The sequence below is a fragment of the Heterodontus francisci genome, chromosome 3 (genome assembly GCF_036365525.1).
Source record: "Heterodontus francisci isolate sHetFra1 chromosome 3, sHetFra1.hap1, whole genome shotgun sequence".
In the NCBI taxonomy this organism is placed as follows: Eukaryota; Metazoa; Chordata; class Chondrichthyes; order Heterodontiformes; family Heterodontidae; genus Heterodontus; species Heterodontus francisci.
In genome coordinates, this window is record NC_090373.1 from 142344023 (window position 1) to 142362036 (window position 18014).

An 18014-nucleotide genomic window follows, 5' to 3' on the forward strand; every position below is an offset into this window, starting at 1 on the left:
TTGGCTAGCTCACCCTGGATCCCATGTGTTCGAACCTTCTGGACCAGCCTACCATGTGGGACCTTGTCAAAGGCCTTGCTAAAGTCCATGTAGACAACGTCCATCGCCCTGCCCTTGTCAATCCTCTTGGTCACCTCCTCGAAAAACTCAATCAAATTCGTGAGACATGATTTCCCACGCACAAAGCCATGCTGACTATCCCTAATCAGACCATGCCTTTCCAAATACATATAAATCCTGTCTCTCAGAATCCCTTCCAATAACTTTCCCACTACTGATGTAAGGCTCACCGGCCTGTAGTTCCCTGGCTTATCCCTGCTGCCCTTCTTAAATAAAGGCACAACATTAGCCAATTAGCTCCAGTCTTCCTGGTACCTCACCCGTGGCTAATGATACAAAAATCTCTGCCAGGGCCCCAGCAATCTCCTCCCTTGCTTCCCATAGCATCCTAGGATACACCTGGTCAGGCCCTGGGGATTTATCCACCTTAATGCGCTTCAAAACCTCCTTGTAATGTTGATATGCTCCAGGATATCGGTGTTCCCTCCCTTGAACTCACAAGCTTCCATGACCACCTCCACGATAAATACGGACGAGAAATATTCATTTGAGACCTCGCCTATTTCCCGTGGCTCCACACACAGATTGTGACACTGATCATTAAGGGGACATACTCTCTCCTTAGCTACCCTTTTACTCTTAATATACCTATAGAATCTTTTAGGATTCTCCTTTATCTTATCTGCCAGGGAAATCTCATGGCCCCTTTTCGTCCTCCTAATTTCCTTCAATGTGTTGATTATTTTTTGTGTGAAGAATAATTTTCTGTTAGCAGTACTAAATTTAGCCCTTTACTAACTTGAATCTGTCTCCTTGTCCTACCCTTGCAATTTAATTTGAAGTAATAACTGAGATTTGCCTTATTTATCCCTCATACCTCCTATAAGGCCACTTCCCGAATGCTTCCTTTCAAAGCTTAAAAAAAACTCAAGAAAATGGCTGAACTTTTATATCAACTTTGCTTTCCTGCTCTATCCCCTTAATCTCTTGATTCCCTTAGCACCCATAGATTTATCCATCTCGGTCTTAAATATGCTCATCGCTGAACATCCACAGTTCTCTAGGGTAGAGAATTCCAAAAATTCACAACCCTCTGATTGAAGAAATTTCACCTCATCTGAGTCATAAATGGCCATTCCCTTATCCTGAGACGATGATCCCTAGTTCTAGATTCTCCAGCCGGGGGAAACAGCTTCTCTGCATCAACCCTGTCAAACCCTCTAAGAATTTTATACATTTCAATGAGATCACCTCTCGTTCTTCTAAACTCCAGAGAAAATAGGCCCATTCTACTCAATCAGTTGGTCATTCCTCATAGCTCCGACTGCTAACACTAAGGATTAGCCTTCAGCTCTTGAATCTCATATCTGTGACTAGAACTGTATGCAACACTCTGTGGATCTGACTAGAGCACTCTACAGTTTAATTATATTCCTCTCTACTCTTGGCTATGATTGTTGCTCTGCATTGGTTGCACATGTTTAGTGTTGAGTCTACTGGAGCTCCTAGGTCTTTTTCAGTTTTATCCTTGGCTGCTTCAACACCATTCACAGAGTACCTGTATTTTTTTTCCTTCCTCTCTACATTGTTTTTTACTTGTCTGCATTAAATTTCACCTACCAATGTCCTTTTTGTTTTTGTTTTGTCCAACTCATTCTCTTAATTTCTGAGCTGCTTCCACCCATTCCACTGCCTCTTCTGGTTTGGTATCGGCAAATTTGTCCACTTTGCATGAGTTTCTGCATCCAGGTCATTTATATATTTGAGAAATAGTAGTGGTCCCAACACTGATCCCATATATTACTCCCCCTACTCATCCAACCTTGGCATAACTCCTCTGGTGAGTACTATCCTTATCCTCAAAGTACACTGAATCTCCACAGCTTGGGGTTTGACCAATAGCCTTTCATATGAAACTTTATCTAATGTACCACATTGACATTTGGCCCTGCCATCACCTAAGTTGCTCCCCTGAAGTCAGCAGATGGCGAAGTACTCGCCGACAGAAGTAAACAGATGTCCCTCTGGGCTGAACACTACTGTGAGCTGTACCCCTGTGAGTCGGGCGTCTCCGAGTCTGCGCTCGACGCTTTCCCACAACTTACTGCCGTGGATGAGTTAGATGAAGAGCCCTCATTACTGGAATTCGATGAGGCCATAGACTGCCTAGCGAACAGAACAGCCCCCCACAAGGATGGAATCCCAGCCAAACTGCGCAAGCACCGAAAGTCCCATCTATTGCCACGCCTTTATGACCTCCTCCTCCTCTGCTGGAAAGTAGGCTCTGTTCCACAGGAGATGTGACACCAAAATCATCACGCTATACAAAAACAAAATCCACAGAGGAGACTGCAGCAAATACAGGAGCATCTCATTCCTTAGCGTCACGAGGAAGGTCTTTGCTCGGGTCATACTTAAAGAACTCCATTTACTTGCAGACCGAGTGTACCCAGAAGCACAGTGAGGTTTCAGTGCCAGCAAATCTACTGTGGATATGATCATCTCCATGTGCCAGCTACAAGAAGAAGTGTAGGGAACAGAGTTATACTCCTTTTACTTTTCATAAATCGCACTAAGGCATTTGACACCATCAGCAGAGCAGGGCTCTACAAGATTTTGGGAAAAATTGGTCCACCGAAGCTCTTCAGTCTCATCCGCTCCTTCCATGACAACACGCACTGCACTGTACAGTTAGATGACTCCACATCTGACAGTTTTGGAGTGAAGAATGGAGTGAAACAGGGTTGTGTTCTAGCCACATTCTGTTTGGCATCATGCTCCTGACCTTCACCTTCCCTGCAGATGTGGAAGGAGTCTACTTCCCAATAGGAAAGACAGCAAGCTCTACAATCTGTCAACGCTGAAGGGAAGGCAAAAACACATCGAGTCCTGATCAGAGAATTCCTCTATGCTGATGATGCTGTGCTTGTCGCTGACACGGAAACTTAGCTACAAAGACTGATGGACTGTCTCTCCCGTACCTGGCGAAAGAAGGATATTGCAACACATCCTGTGGACTGGTGTGCACTGCCACGACGACCAGTTGCTACAGCAGCTTGGCAACAGTTGCCAAAATCCAAAACAACGACTCAGCGTCACTTGGCAGCTTCACCTTATAGCACTTGTGGCAGAGCCTGCCTCTCAAGGATTGGCCTTCATAGCCATCAGCAAAGGTGCACTAAGAGAAGACACCCCATCTAAATGGATTGTTTGCTGCATATCCATCATCTTTCATAGATGGAAGGATGCCAACCAAGTAACCTGTTTCCAATCTTTTGATACCTCACCAGTGAGGCCCTCCTAATAGCTGTCGGTCCCTCACAAATCTTCTCCCTTGTGTCTGTGCTCTGCAATAATTCCACCTGTCAGTGATGATATTAGTTTTGAGCCCTTTTAGTCTGGCTCAGAGTTCTATCTCATTTAACACAAATTTATTGATTTTATTTTGGTTATCTGTTTGGGGAGGGCATGTTAATCATGTCTTCCCTTGTGAGTACTTAGAAGAAGTAATCATTTAGCATCACGTGCTCAGATTCATTCTGTTTTGATTCCGGTTGCATGTTTCATAATTTTACCTCTTCTCTGACGGTTCTCTTACTGTTGTAATAGTGAAAGAATTCTTTACCATTGGATTTTGGTGTTTTTTTTTTTCTTTGCTCCTCTGCCATTTTCTTGTATTCATCCCAGTGAACTCTTTTTGTAGAGGTACTTTTTATTTATTTCACTTTTTTAATTTGTATAATAATCCATTAAGAGCATTACTGTTATGACCAGGTGAGAAAGGTGTCTAGGGATCTTATACTGTCTTCACCTGGTCTTATTGTAACAGGGTTTAATTTTAAACACACTGTGTTTTGAGCTCCCCCTTGGTGAAACTTTGTTCACAGCTTTCCAATTATAAGGCAAAGAAATGAGCATAAACAGGCTTTTCTTAGGTTTAAAGAAGAAAAGCGAAATTTATTAAAACTTAAACTTAAACTTTTTAATGTGGTTAACGCCTATGGATATGCGACGCACCCACGCTAGCATGCACACACGATACGCACATGCAAATAGGGACAGAAAGAGCAGAAGAAAATAAAGTGGAGAGGTTTGAGGCAATATCAGAAGAGTTTCTTGTTTACTGTGCTTCGAGCTCACTGTAGAGTCCTTTTGTAAGTAGTGCTTTTCGTCGGGGCCCAGTATTCTTCTTAAACCTTGTTCATTGTAGGAGACTTTTCTTCTTGCGGTTCATGTGTCTTCAGTTCTGTGAGAAAGAGTTAAGAGCAGACAGGAGAGAGATCTTTTCAGTCCAGGAGCAAACCGCTTTCTGAGTTCAAATTCTCTGTGGCAAGTTCAAATTCAAACAATTCCATCAGCCAGTTAGTCACGTGAATAAACTGGTCTGTCCACGTCTGTTTGTGTATTCGGCCATCTTAGCAGTTAACCTGGAATGCGAGCCTCTCCACCTTCAACGTCTGGTAATCAAAAGTCCATTGTGGATTAAATTGAAGAAGGGAGTGGCCCCTTTGTCCTTCCCAAATACTGTATGTTACTATGCAAATGTCTTTCCACTCGAGAGTCTGTTTTTTTTTTAAACAAATTCTTTCTTTACTCCAGTAACAGTTTAAAAGTCAATGTTCATTTGGTGAAATATGAGTACCTCATTCTTGGCAGGTGGGGGCCTGCATGACAATTAGCTGTTCACATGCCTGCCTCTTTCTCTAATGCCTTTCCTTAACTGGCCTCTACAGCCCTTCACAAACAACAGTTAATCCATAATTCATGACCTGTATCTACTCTTGTACCAAACCATGTTCTATTATTCCTCTCATTCCCAATCTCTACTGGTTCTCTGTCCCCCTCAGTGTCATTTCAAAGTCTTCATTTTAAATTCCCTCCTTATCTGATTAATCTTTCCCAACCATTATTCTTGCTGAAAAACTCTATTCTTCTAGTCCTTGTTTTCTACTCATCCCGTAACTCGGTTGGCCTCCAATTGGTAACAATCATTCAGCCACTCCACCCTGTCCATTGAAACTTTTTCACTCATGACTTGTCAGTCATTTATTTACAGCACAGAAGGAAGCCATTTGGCCCATCGAATCCTGGCCAGCTCTCCAAGGAGCTATTCAGTCAGTCCCACTCCCCCGCTCGATCCTGTAGCCCTGCAAGTCTATTTCCTTCAAGCGGCCATCCAATTTCCTCTTGAAGTCATGCCTCCATTTCCACCACCCTTGTGGGCAGCGGGTTCCAGGTTATTACTGCCCGCTGCTTTAAACAAAAGTTATTCTTCATATTCCCCCTGCATCGCTTGCTTAAAAACCTTCAATCTGTGTCCCTTAGTCCTTGTACCATTAGTTAATGGGAACAGTTTTTCCTTGTCCAATTTATCGAAGCCTGTCATAATCTTGTATATTTCTATTAAATCTCCCCTCAATCTCCTTTGTTCTAAGGAGAACAACCCCAGTTTTTCCAACCTAACCTTGTAACTAAAATCCCCCATGCCTGGCATTATTCTGGTAAAACTCCTCTGCACCCTCTCAAGTACCCTCACATCCTTCCTGAATTTTGGCGACCAGAACTGGATGCAATACTCCATGCTACCTCTCTGCTTCCTTTTGAAAGCATCTTTAAAACTTGGAACCTTGATCTTGTGTTTGGTTTTTCCAGTTTCTTAATCTTTCCCATTGTCCTTGCCTGCTTGCTCCGAGAGTGTCTTTTTAATGTGCTGTATAAGTGCAAGTTGTGTTTAATGCTCTTACAAATATTTTTCAGGCAAACCCTAGATTTCCGGGTATCGGTAAGCTCTCTGCTGGCGAATGGCTGTTTAAATTGGGGATCAACTGTTCAAAGTCAAGCAAAGCAACTGTCTGAACAGGTACTATTACTTTAGGATGCCAAATTATGTGTGTTGTTATGTTGGATAGGATGGGGGGGAAGCAGGTGGTGGTTATTACTGACTTTGAGGAAGAGATATTCCTGGCTCTGTATCCAAGCCCACTAGATTAGCTGGGTACAGTGAATATAAGGAAATCAAATGGAAGGGACATCATTGGATTTCTTTCAGAGGCATGGATTCTGATTTGCATGACTTTCCAATACTAGTTGCAGCCAGGCAATCCAGTGCGCTTGGGTGTAGACGCAGGAAATTCTCCCCTTGAATCTTACCAGAGTAAATCTTTGCAGGTAAAGGAAGAGAGGATGCAGTCTTAGTACAGCATTTATATTTGAAATATGAGCTCCTAACCACAGAATTGGCAATCAGCAAAAGTGAGAGTTGGCACAGTTCCTGTTCAGAAGCATCTGCGACAGGGATATAACCATTGACTTTGGCAGAAAGGGGGTTGGAAACCCTGAAAAATTGGAGTAAGTAGTGTTTGTCACTTTACCACTTTTCCAGAGTTTTTATTCAGCTCGTCTGCCAAAGTTTGTCATGGATGTGCAGGAGCACCCCTGCAAAATTCACCCCGGCAATCTGATTTGAATCAAAAGTGGATAAAATGGAGTTGAGATACAGATATTCCATGAAGGTCAGAACCGAATTGAAGGGTTCAATACCTAACTCTATTCATATAACCGGGCTTGGTTGTATTGTAAGGACAGGACAGAGTGGAAGTTTAATATAGAAGATGGAACAGATATGGCGTCTTCATGTAGCTCAACCAAATACACCTTTTGTTCTTGCTAGGAAGAACAGAGGAAAAAAAATCAATTTAAATTCAATACATTAAAAAAATTTCTATTACAATCAAGGATTTTTACTAACGATAAGGTTAGAAAATTCATATATAGTTCCGCCCTTAAATGGACAGGGAAGTGTACATGTCTTAAAGCATTCACTTTCTTCTGATTGCCAAACTGCAGTACTTGTTGTTTTAAAAGAAACCATTCCTCAGGATGTGGGTGCTGCTGGCAAGGCTGACCTTGTTGCCCTAAGGAGGTAGTGGGTCACTTTCTTGAACCATACCAGTTTGTGTGGTGAAGATACTCCCACAGTGCTGTTCGTTCGGGAGTTCCTGGATTTTGTAGTGAAAGCACTCTGGTCACAGACTGAAGGGTCATACCAGTTCTCATTGAGTAGAGAAATGGTCATTGACATCTGCATTATTTAGGTTCCAATCAAATGTACCCAGTTAGGTGAAAGAGCATGATTTACATGGTGTCTGCTCTGTAGAGTTTTTTTTGCAATCAAGGCTACTATTTCTGGAACCAAATCACCTCCTGGTACAAGTGAGACCCAGAAGAATTCTCTCATAATGGTTATGAAAGTGCCTCTCTGTTTTGTTAAATATATTTTTTGAGAATTCATTTTTGAAAGATTGAAGAAATGTTAAACTTTGGGGTTTTCAAAGGGGGTCAGTTAAAGGCCACTTGACTTTGAAAAACAGTCCCTGGAAATGTTTTTTGAAAGGGGCACTGTGAAGAAAACAAGCCTTTCTGGGAAACCACCTGACTTCCAGCAACAACAACAAGCCTTTCTGGGAAACTACCCTGTTTCCAGCTCAATAAACAACAGAGAACTTTGGACACCTGGAGAAGTTGTTTACGAAGAAGTGACAGATCAAGGTTGCTGGAGATTAAAAGATGGACCTCTTGTAGTCGGTTTTGCTTTTGAATTGTTTTGAGTTGGGGTTGAACTGTATAAAAAGGGAGATAACTTCCAAGGAGAGAAAGGAACTTCCAAGGAGTGAAGACCACAACCAGCTTAGCTTTCCAGCACCTTTCCAAAAGACCCTGAGAAGTCCACTGTGTCAAATCATCTCATCTCCTATCTTTCAAGAAAAGCCTGCTAAATTAATTCTCAATGCTGCCTGAAAAGAACTGTTTGAAAAGATCCGAGTTACCCGTCTACGTGTACTTGGAGGCCAGACTGTATGCCCGTTTTGGAACACAGCATATCTCATCTGCTGTTTCTTCAAGCATGAGCAAGTATTCAGCCCAAGTGTTTTTTTTGTCTGTAATAAAGCTCTAAAAACAAAAATCCCTTTATTTTTCCAGTTAACCTGTGTATGTGTGAGTGTGAGGCGCTGAGGTAAAAAGGGAACTTTAATATTTCAATCAGTGCATTTATGCTTTACTTCTTTACTGGTTAAGATTTGTTTTATAATAAACTGATAATTTTGTTGTTTATTAAAGAAAGCTGATGGGTGTGTTTTATTTTGGGATAAAGATAGAGGCTATGATTGACCGTATCGGTAAGTGGGAAAAAGTTAAATATGTGTTGTGACCCGTGGGGACGTGGAACTAGAATAAACAGTGCACTCCTCCCGCTTCAGTCGTAACATAAATTCTGTTTTCTTTAAAAGTTGTCCAGAAACACACACATTCTTGCCAAGTCATAAAGTTTACCCAGTACTTTCCAATAAAGGTGATGACCCAATGGGTATTCAAACACATGGAAATCTAATCTCCACTACATCTGAGTATTGACTGGTTGGACTTGCATGAATAAGTAGATATAGACGTGTGTTGAAATCTTGGTAATGTTTGCTCTCACTGTTGCACTGAAGCCAGTGCTGTGCCAGTGCAGGACCAGCCTCCTGTTGAACTTGATAGAGACCTGCAACAAAACACAGTGACATTACTATGGGTGCAACTTTGGTGTGAATGTTTTAGTATCACATATGGTAGGATAAGACTCCAGGTAACTAAATTCTTAAGTTTCTTTCAACTATTTAACAAGTCTTCAAAAATGAAGTTACAATATTGTTTTATTGTATTTTTTTTAATAAACAAAGCTTCAAGTCTTGGCTAGGTCTAATGAATTTTTTTAATTATTTTAGTTGACTTGTGATGATGTGGTTACTGAGATTGCTGTTGGGCAAGGAACTATTAATTTCAAAGTGAACCGATCCTTACTTGCTGAGGTGAGTGCTCAAGGTTGTTTAGCTGTGTATGTTCATTTTCAGTAGAGTTCCAGGTTTCTTTCAGACTTTTCTTTCTGGAAACTTAATCAATATGGTAATGGACACCTGTCATGCTTGAAGGCTTAACATTGTAGTTATGGTTGAAGCACTCTGTTTCTTAACTAAAAATAGAAACTGCTAAAAATACTCAGCAGGTCAGGCAGCACCTGTGGAGAGAGAAGCAGAGTTAGCATTTCAGATCTGTGACCTTTCATCGGAAGTGGGAAAGGTTAGAAAAGAATTAAGTTTGAAGCAGGTGAAGGGGAGAGGGGTTGTTGGTGGGGAAGAGAACAAAAGAGAAGGTGTGATAGGGCAGAGGGCAGGAGAGATTAAATAACAAAGATATCACGTGACAAAGGCAAAGAGTGTGTTCATGCTTGTGGTGAAAGACAAAACATTAGTCCAGAGAGAGAGTTAATGGCAGAATAATGAGCAGCTCGGTCTACATGTAAAACAGGCGCATGGTTAAAAAATCAAATTCAATAAAAAGGGCAATCATGCTCTGAAGTTATTGAACTCATTGTTCAGTCCGCAAGACTGTAGAAAGATGAGGTGCTGTTCCTCGAGCTTGCATTGATATTCACTGGAACGCTGCAGCGGGCCAAGGACAGAAATGTGGACATGAGAGCGGAGGGTGCGGGGGGGGTGGGTAGGTGTGTTGAAATGGCAAGCAACCGGAAGCTCGGGGTCATGTTTTCAGACTGAGCAGAGGTATTCCGCAAAGCGGTTACCCAATCTGCGTTTGGCCTCCCCAATGTAGACGCAACTGCATTGTGAGCTGTGAATACAGTAAACTAAATTGAAGGAAGTACAAGTAAATTGCTGCTTCACCTGGAAGGAGTATTTGGGGCCTTGGATGGTGAGGAGAGAAGAGGTAAAAGTGCAGGTATTACACCTCCTGCGATTGCATGGGAAGGTGCCGTGGGAAGGGGACAAGGTGTCGGGGATGATGGAGGAGTGGACCAGGGTGTCGCATAGGGAACAGTCCCTTCAGAATGCTGATGGGAGGGGAGGGGAAGATGCGTTTGGTGGTGGCATCACACTGGAGGTGGTGGAAATGACAGAGGTTGATCCTCTGGATGTTTAGGCTGGTGGGGTGGAAAGTGAGGACAAGGGGACCCTGTTGCGGTTCTGGGAGGGAAGGGAAATATGTCAGATATGGTTGAGGGCCCTGTCAATCATTGTGCGGGGGAATCCTCAGTTAAGGAAAAAAGAAGACATGTCAGAAGCTCTGTTGTGAAAGATTGCATCATCAGAATAGATGCGTCGGAGACGGAGAAACTGAGAATGGGATGGAGTCCTTACAGGAAACAGGATGTGAGGACTCTGTTTCTTGTTTTTTTATATATTGTATGTCTTTTTACTTTACAGATTGTGATGCAAGAAATCTCTAAGAAGGGTTCAAAATATGGAATAGAGAGTGAACTCTTCAGAGGCTATCCCTGTGGGCGTGTTATAGTGGAATTTAGGTAAGTTTCTGGCACAGAAGTAAAAGACCATAAATTACAAATTAAGTCAGCTTATCTTGTTGTATTTCAAATTGGTCATTTTAAGTGCTTTCATTCACATTATATTTGCAAAAGAATGTTAAATGTTAATTTTCTTAAATCCAGGCCAATACTGTAGGACACCACTGGCAATAAAAAAAGGTGTAGAAAATGAGATAAAGTAAGACTTAGTGGTCAGGTGATAAGAAGCTAGGGCTTTAAAAGCAAGTAGATTGTACGAGGGAGGTAAGACACTCCGATAGGAACATAAGTAGGCCGTTCAGCCCATCTAGCCTGCTCTGCCATTCAGTACGATCATTGCTGATCATCCACTTCAATGCCTTTTTCCCACACTATCCTTATATCATTTGTATTTAAAAATCTGTCAATCTCTGCTTTAAACATACTCAATGACTGAGCTTCCACAGGCCTCTGGGGTAGAGAATTCCAAAGATTCACAACCCTCTTAGTAAAGAAATTTCTCCTCATCTCTGTCCCAAGTGGCTTCCCCCTTATTTTGAAATTGTGTTAATGAGGTTCCATAAACAATGAATTAAATTAGAAAATGGCGTGATAAGTCTCAATTTCAACAAGGTGAAGATGGAGGGAGAATTAAGAACGTGTAGGATGACTTGTTTGGAGCCAAGGGCTGCTTTCTCATGGCTGATGTTGAGCTTCTTGAACGTCGTTGTAAGTGCACCTGTTAAAGCAAGTGGGGAGTATTCCATCACGCACGTAATTCGTGCCTTATGGCTGGTGGAGAGGCTTTGAGGTGTCAAGAAGTGAACCACTCAGCACAGAATTCCCAGTCTCTAATGTGCTCCAGTAGCCACAGCTGATGCCTGGGCCTAGGATGCCACCCTGCGCAACAGCTACAGAGATATCCTAATTAGCCTCCAACAACCACAATCATCTTTCTCCGTGCCGGGTGCAATTCTAGCCACTCTAAGTGGGCTGGATCAAAGTAGTGTAAAGGGAGGATCACATTGAACTCAGATGTGTTTTATATTACTATATTTTAAGGAAACATTGAACATATTAACTTTTTCTTTGCAGTTCACCAAATATTGCAAAAAAATTTCATGCTGGACACTTGCGTTCAACAATTATAGGTAAACATTTCCTGTTCTTTGCTTTATGTAATAGTGTATTTATCCCATAATTACTTGTCAGTTGAATAATTCTAATCTGAAAGTTTAATGCAGTATTTAAGACCAATTCCAACACTGAATTACATTAATGGCCCAAAGCTACTTTTTTGGATAAAATTACTAACTGTTACGACCGAGGTTGCAGTAATGCACTGTCAATTCAGTCCTACTACTTCACAGGTCACAGCATATTATTTATGTTTCCCACCTACCAGAAATTAGCCAAATTAAATACTTTATTAACCACTAGAATAAAACCAAGCTAGGTATCTTTAACAGCAACAAATTAACTATTTATTAGTAAACTAAATCTTAAACAATATTGAGATAAATCTATGTCTGAAAAGATTTTATAACTTCTTATTCCTCCTAACCCTCATGCACCCGCACATACATTCAAAACCAATGATTAACCGGTTCTAAAATGATATTTTGAAAATTGGAGCTGTTTCTTAGGAATAATAAAACAACTGGGTTGTAAGTCCTGTTGGTTACTTTCCTGGATCAGTGAGGTGTCCCAGAATCGAATAGTCGGATGCCACTCGAAGTCTCCGGGCGAGTTGATCAACAGTCTGGTCGTGGATAGGCTTTCAAGGCACTTCGGCTACAGTAGGTGTCACACAGATCTTTCAACAAGGAGTATACAAACAGGTCTATTTAGATTTTGAATTAGTAATCTATTAGTAGAAACTTTACTGAGTTTCCAGAACTCCCAGAAACACAAAAGACAACAGAAAGTCATTCTGGAGGCAGAGACTTCTTAGAGGTGGGAGTAAAAAGGAATTTGCTACCTCCAACAATGCAAAGATTCCTTTCCAGGGGTCTTTTCCTCTTTAGGCAAAACACAGCCTGTCGGCCAATGTAGATTTTCTGCTGAGAGAGAGAGACAAATCCTTCCTTCAAGGAGAGTACGCTTTGCTGGTCTGCCAGATCAAACCAGTTCTAGCCAGTCTTTACACACAAACTGATACAATACGGCATGTGAGCTCATCTCTCTTGCTGTTGCTTAGGAACAGGCTTGCAGCTCGCACACACTGTTCCCAGAGAATATAAAAACTTATTTCGGTCTTAAAGGCACACAGACCCCCCCCCCCCCCCCCCAAAGTTTTTAAACAGAGGGGGGACAAACTCCCATGACACCAACATAAAAGTTAAATCCTGTATTCCAAAATTCATCACTAAAAGTAAATTTTAAACCAAGCATTGGATCATCTGATCACTTCCAGAAGATATTTAACTTGCAATATATTCAAATAAAATATGCTGATCTGGGCTCTAATGCTGCTTGACTAGAACATATTAATTTCTTACAAAGACCCCAGAACATAAATATAACTTGGCAGAAAAACAGAGGGTTCGATGAGCTAGTGCATTTTATCCCAATTTGCTTTATTCAGTCAGTACTGTGTACAGCAGCTCTGCATTTTAACCTGAGGTTCTACCTCATTCCTTGTCCTTCGTTTTACTTTAGACATTCTTGCACTTGAAGGAGCAACATTTCCACCAGGTAGATGTTGAGGAACTGCTCCTTTTGGCGCCATCAATAAAGTGTGGCAGCCTGTCTCTCACTGAAGGGAAATCTTTAGCTATTCTAGTGCCAAGCAGGAGCAAAGTCATTACCTCGTGCTTTTCTGTTACTTATTAGAGTTGGACGCCTCATGTCGAGCATAAAGAGAAATTCGCCTCAAGCAGTAGCTACCAACAATCTCAGGCAGATGGCAGTTCAAGATTTCTGTAGGTTTCAATGCCCATCACATTAGAGTATGCTTTATATATGATTAATCAAAGGACCTTAGAGATGACCCTCCTAAAAATAACATTTCGTTGCATTGGTGATACAAAAATATAGTTGAAGGAAAGAAAGCGCATTTATTTAGTGCCTTTCACGTTCTCAGGACAGAGAGATTTTTTGAAGTATACTCATTGTTGCAATCAAAGCAAATGCAGCAATTGCAAACAGCAACAAAATAAATTATTGAATTATAGAATAGTACAGCATAGGAGGTCATTTGGTCCATCGGGTCTGTGCTGGCTCTTTCAAAGAGTAATCCAGTTAGTCCCATTCCCCTGCTCTTCGTATCCCTACAATTTTTTCTCCTTCAAAATTTAGCCAATTCCCTTTTGAAGGCTACTATTGAATCTGTACCCACCACCCATCAAACAGTGCATTTCAAATCCTAACCACTCATTGCTTTAAAAAAAAACTTTTTTCACAGAATCATTACAGAGCAGAGGGAGGCCATTTGGTCCATCATGTCCACACCAGATCTCTGAAAGAGCAACTCCCTCAGCTCCGTTCTCCTACCTTCTCCCCATAACCCTGCACATTCTTCCTTTTCATACAACTGTCAAATTGTCTTCAGGCAATGCATTCCAGACCTTAACCACTTGCTGTGTGAACATGTTTTTTTTCCACGTCACTTTTGCTTCTCTTCCCAAATGATGTAATCCCTGGTGCTTTTGCTAATCACCTTAAATCTGTGCCCTCTGGTTAACAAACCTTCAGCCATTGGAAACTGGTTCACTTTATTTATTTTAACTAAACCCTTAGTGATTTTAAACATCTCTACCTAATCTCTTTAGCCTTCTCTGCTCTAAGAACAACACCAGCTTCTCCAGTCTATCCATATAACTATAATCCCTCATCCATGGAACCATTCTATAAATCTCTGCTGTACCATCTCCAAAGCCTTCAAGTCCTTCCTGAAGTGTGGTGTCCAGAATTGGAATTGTCCAAAATGACCAGATTATTTGTTTTATAGGTGTTGATTGAGTGCTAAATGTTGTCTAGGACGCTGGGAGAGCTCTCCTGGCTGTCTTCGGTTAGTGCCATAGGATCTTTGCTGAGAGGGCAGACGACACCTTGGTTTAACGTCTCATCCGAAAGACAGCACCTCAGACACTGTCGCACTCACTTTGCACTGCACTGGAGTGTCAGTCTAGATTATGTACTTGTGTCCTGAGAATAGGCCTTGACTCAGATGAAAGGGCCACCACTGTGAGCCAAGGATGAATAACTTTTGAAACATGGGTGGGGAGTGTAAAGTTTCAAAAGATTATTAGCATCAAAGTAGGTCTATAAATGGCAGCAGTAAAGTAATATTTTAGTATTTAGAAAAATAGTCATAATGTAGCTGGGATAAATTATATTTGTGTTATGCTATTTTGTTAGGTAACTTCATAGCTAACCTAAAGCAAGCTTTGGGGAATGATGTGATCAGGATCAACTACCTTGGAGACTGGGGCATGCAGTTTGGTAAGTTTTATATGGGTGGAGGAGACATTTTTGTATTGTATCATATTAGTTATCATTTGAACTCCTTGAGGTGGTGGATATACATTTACTTGAGCCACTGATGCAACATTAGTAGGGGACTGTAGAGATTATGGTTCGTTACAATATCTTCCGCCTTTCTTCAGCTATCTCTTGTTTTCATGGTAATTGGCTTGTAAGTGTTCCTCCTCTAGAAGGTGGCATGAAATGCTGGCTGTGCTATTGCTGTGGGTAACAGGAGCATCTAATCTAAGGTGTCATGGATAACATTCTCATTCTCCTTATGATGTAGGTATCTCAGCTAATGGATACATCAGTAAATTCAGGTCAAGTTGGGTGTGTTACCTTTGGCGTGACTAATTGCAGATGTTTCTGTGAAGTTGGTCTCACTGCTGCATTGCTAAATTGTGGTAATTTAGAAAGACAAATGGTTTTACTTTTCTGGGTGTTTTGTTCTTTGTCACTGATTTAGGATTGCTAGGAGCGGGATTTCAACTGTTTGGCTCAGAAGTGAAACTGAAAGCAAATCCATTACAACATCTTTTTGAAGTAAGTAAAAATGTGAAAATGTGAACATAGATTTAATGGAGGGCAGTTTTATTTTCTATAAACTTTTGAGGTTGTCTTCAATGCTGAAAGGCTTTGTGTTTAAAATTGTAATGGCTATTATAAAGTTAAATTTGGAAAATGCAGAAAGTCTTCGCATTGAACATAACGTTCATAGATGAACCAGAATATTTGAGTATTATCACAGTTCTTATTTTTGATGCAGAGATGTTCCTGTGTAACTCAAAGGGTTAGATGCACAAAGTCCAATAACTGGCTCAACTCATCCAAACAAAGCATTCAAAACTGAAGGCAGAGTTGCAATCAAGAGGCACATCCAAATCTTGGTACTGCACATCTTTAATTAAGAACATAGCAGGAAATGGTGCACATAGAAGAATGTCGAACAATCAATAACAGTTATCCTGTGGGAGAGAAAAAAAACCTAAAATCTTTATGATACACATGAAAAGAATAACTTCAGTTTTCCTACTTTAGCTTGTTTCAAACTGGAGTTACATCTTGTGTGATATATATATATATATATATATATATATATATATATATATTAATATTAGCCTTTGGAACAGAAAAGAGGATATTAAGACTTATGTTCTTCATTTTAGCTGAAATAACCATGTATAGATTACTTATAGCATGGTGGATTATTGGAGGGAGTTTTAAACCCCAAGGACAGCTGAATTAAGGGTGTGTGGGAGGTAGAAAGTTTGCATTTGCAGCACTATTTATGAGTCAGAAGGAGCAGCAGTATTTCCCAAGGTCCCTCAAACTAACCTCGTTACACACCCAGTGTTCTGACCCCAGAACTCCCACCATGATCTTCAGCTGTTCAACCCCGCTCCCGCAATCTCCAATTGCTTCTGTTTCCACCACCTCCAACTGTTCCCATCCCTCCCCAGTCTGTGATTTCTGAATTGGATTCAAGATGGCTCCAGGGCAGTCAGCTCCCTAGTGGGCTCCTTCCTGTGCACCTCTATCCTTGGCCATCTGATGCCATCTGTTGCCCTTTCTCCCCATCCCCTTGACTCTAACAGTGTGTGCATTTTAGTCTTAGATACTATTTAATTGCTAGTTTAAACCACCACTGCCCCCCCCCCCCCCCCCCAAACATGCTTGCACTCTGCTTTCTTCAGTGAGCACTGGATCTTTTCTCAAATTTTCAAGACTATACTTCTGCACTGGACTACACTGTAAGACTCAGTTGCTGTGTCTCAGATCTTTTGCTTAAATTTTAAAGTAATCTTGATCAGTTTACAGCCCTTCCTCCTAACTGCTGCTGATTCCTGCTGAGCCTGTGACTGGCCTACTGTTTTTTCACTAGTTTTTCAACTTCAGCTGCAGTTTGGTTCCTGACCAGAGATTCACTTTCCTGGGCTGAATCGTCTGGTGAAAGTTTCCTGTTTCTGCTCCGCAACACCTGGATCTTGTTTCCCATGGAAACACCTCCATCAGTGCGTTCCCCGATCCTCTATCCTTCTGGACTTCACTCACCTGCCACACCTGTCTCCGAACTGGGACGACAATTTGTTGACTGCACCCTACCTATGTCAACTTTATTCCACCACGAGGCCTCTAACTTTAACAAAAGCAAAATACTACAGGTGCTGGAAATCTTACATAAAAACAGCAAATGCTGGAAATACTCAGCAGGTCAGGCAGTATCTGTAAAGAGACGAGCAGACATTTCTGACCATAGGTCATCACCTGAAATTTTAACTCTTTCTCTCTCCACAGATGCTGCCTTACCTGCTGAGTATTTCCAGCATTTACTGCTTTTACCGCTGAATTTACTTCTGGACTCCCTCCTATTGTCTCCTCTCTCTTGCCCTTTTATTACCAGGATATATACATCCTAGTTTTTTCCACGTAATCAGGCCCATGCAACTTGAGTTTTTCCTATGCCTGCTTTTGCGTTTTGGCCGCCTCTGCAGACTTCTATTTCCCATTTTTTCCCTACTTTTATCATTTCTCTTTATCCCTTCTAGATCCCTCTCCTGTCATCATGTTTCCTTTCATTTCTCCCCTCTTGGGTACTCTGTCCTCCCATATACCTACCTCAATCCTTCAGCACTCATCAACCTTCCTACTCTCCTGCCACTGTTGCAGGCTTGAAGGGAAGCCTATAGTTTGCCTCTGAACCTCTCTTGGCATCTTCTAAAGGGCATATCAAGGCAGTCGTTGTTGCCAAAACCCCAGTTGCCCCATCCTATTCTCTCACCTGCCTACCTGCTGGGGGCTAATATTACAAATCTCCTCCCCATCCAACTCATTGCTCGCACTGCCAACCCTGTGGACTCTGCCAGCGGATCAGCTCTCACCGCTCCTCTCCACATCTCCCTCTAGAATCCTTGCCATCCATGAGCTTATTGTGGCCTTTCTGCGAACCTGGCTGAGGAGTGATGAAGCCTTCCCACCTGGCTGTACTTTCCATCAGTTGTCCTGCCCAGACCATCGTGGTGGCAGTGTTGCTTTTATCACCAAATCACATCTTGGTCTGTCCCCCTATTCCTCTGGGACGTTTTTCTCCTTTTGAGCATCTCATCTTGTTCCACCCCTCTCACCTCTCATTTAAAATCCTTGTTCTTTA

General features: G+C 41.6%; 1 protein-coding gene across 6 annotated transcripts in view; it reads left to right on the forward strand.

Annotated features, from left to right (window-relative positions):
- rars2 (arginyl-tRNA synthetase 2, mitochondrial) overlaps positions 1-18014 on the forward strand; it is a 91076-nt gene that overhangs the window by 25777 nt on the left and 47285 nt on the right. For 5 of the 6 annotated variants that reach the window (XR_010972391.1, XR_010972392.1, XM_068026640.1 and 2 more), the window contains exons 3-8: positions 5818-5920; positions 8826-8909; positions 10320-10417; positions 11492-11547; positions 14759-14842; positions 15333-15409. Coding sequence is in view for 3 of the 6 variants with exons in the window: in XM_068026640.1 (XP_067882741.1) it covers positions 5818-5920; positions 8826-8909; positions 10320-10417; positions 11492-11547; positions 14759-14842; positions 15333-15409 (502 nt within the window). In the remaining 3 variants the exon portion in view is untranslated. The remainder of the gene's footprint in view (positions 1-5817; positions 5921-8825; positions 8910-10319; positions 10418-11491; positions 11548-14758; positions 14843-15332; positions 15410-18014) is intronic. The other variant, XR_010972396.1, reaches the window with a different exon arrangement.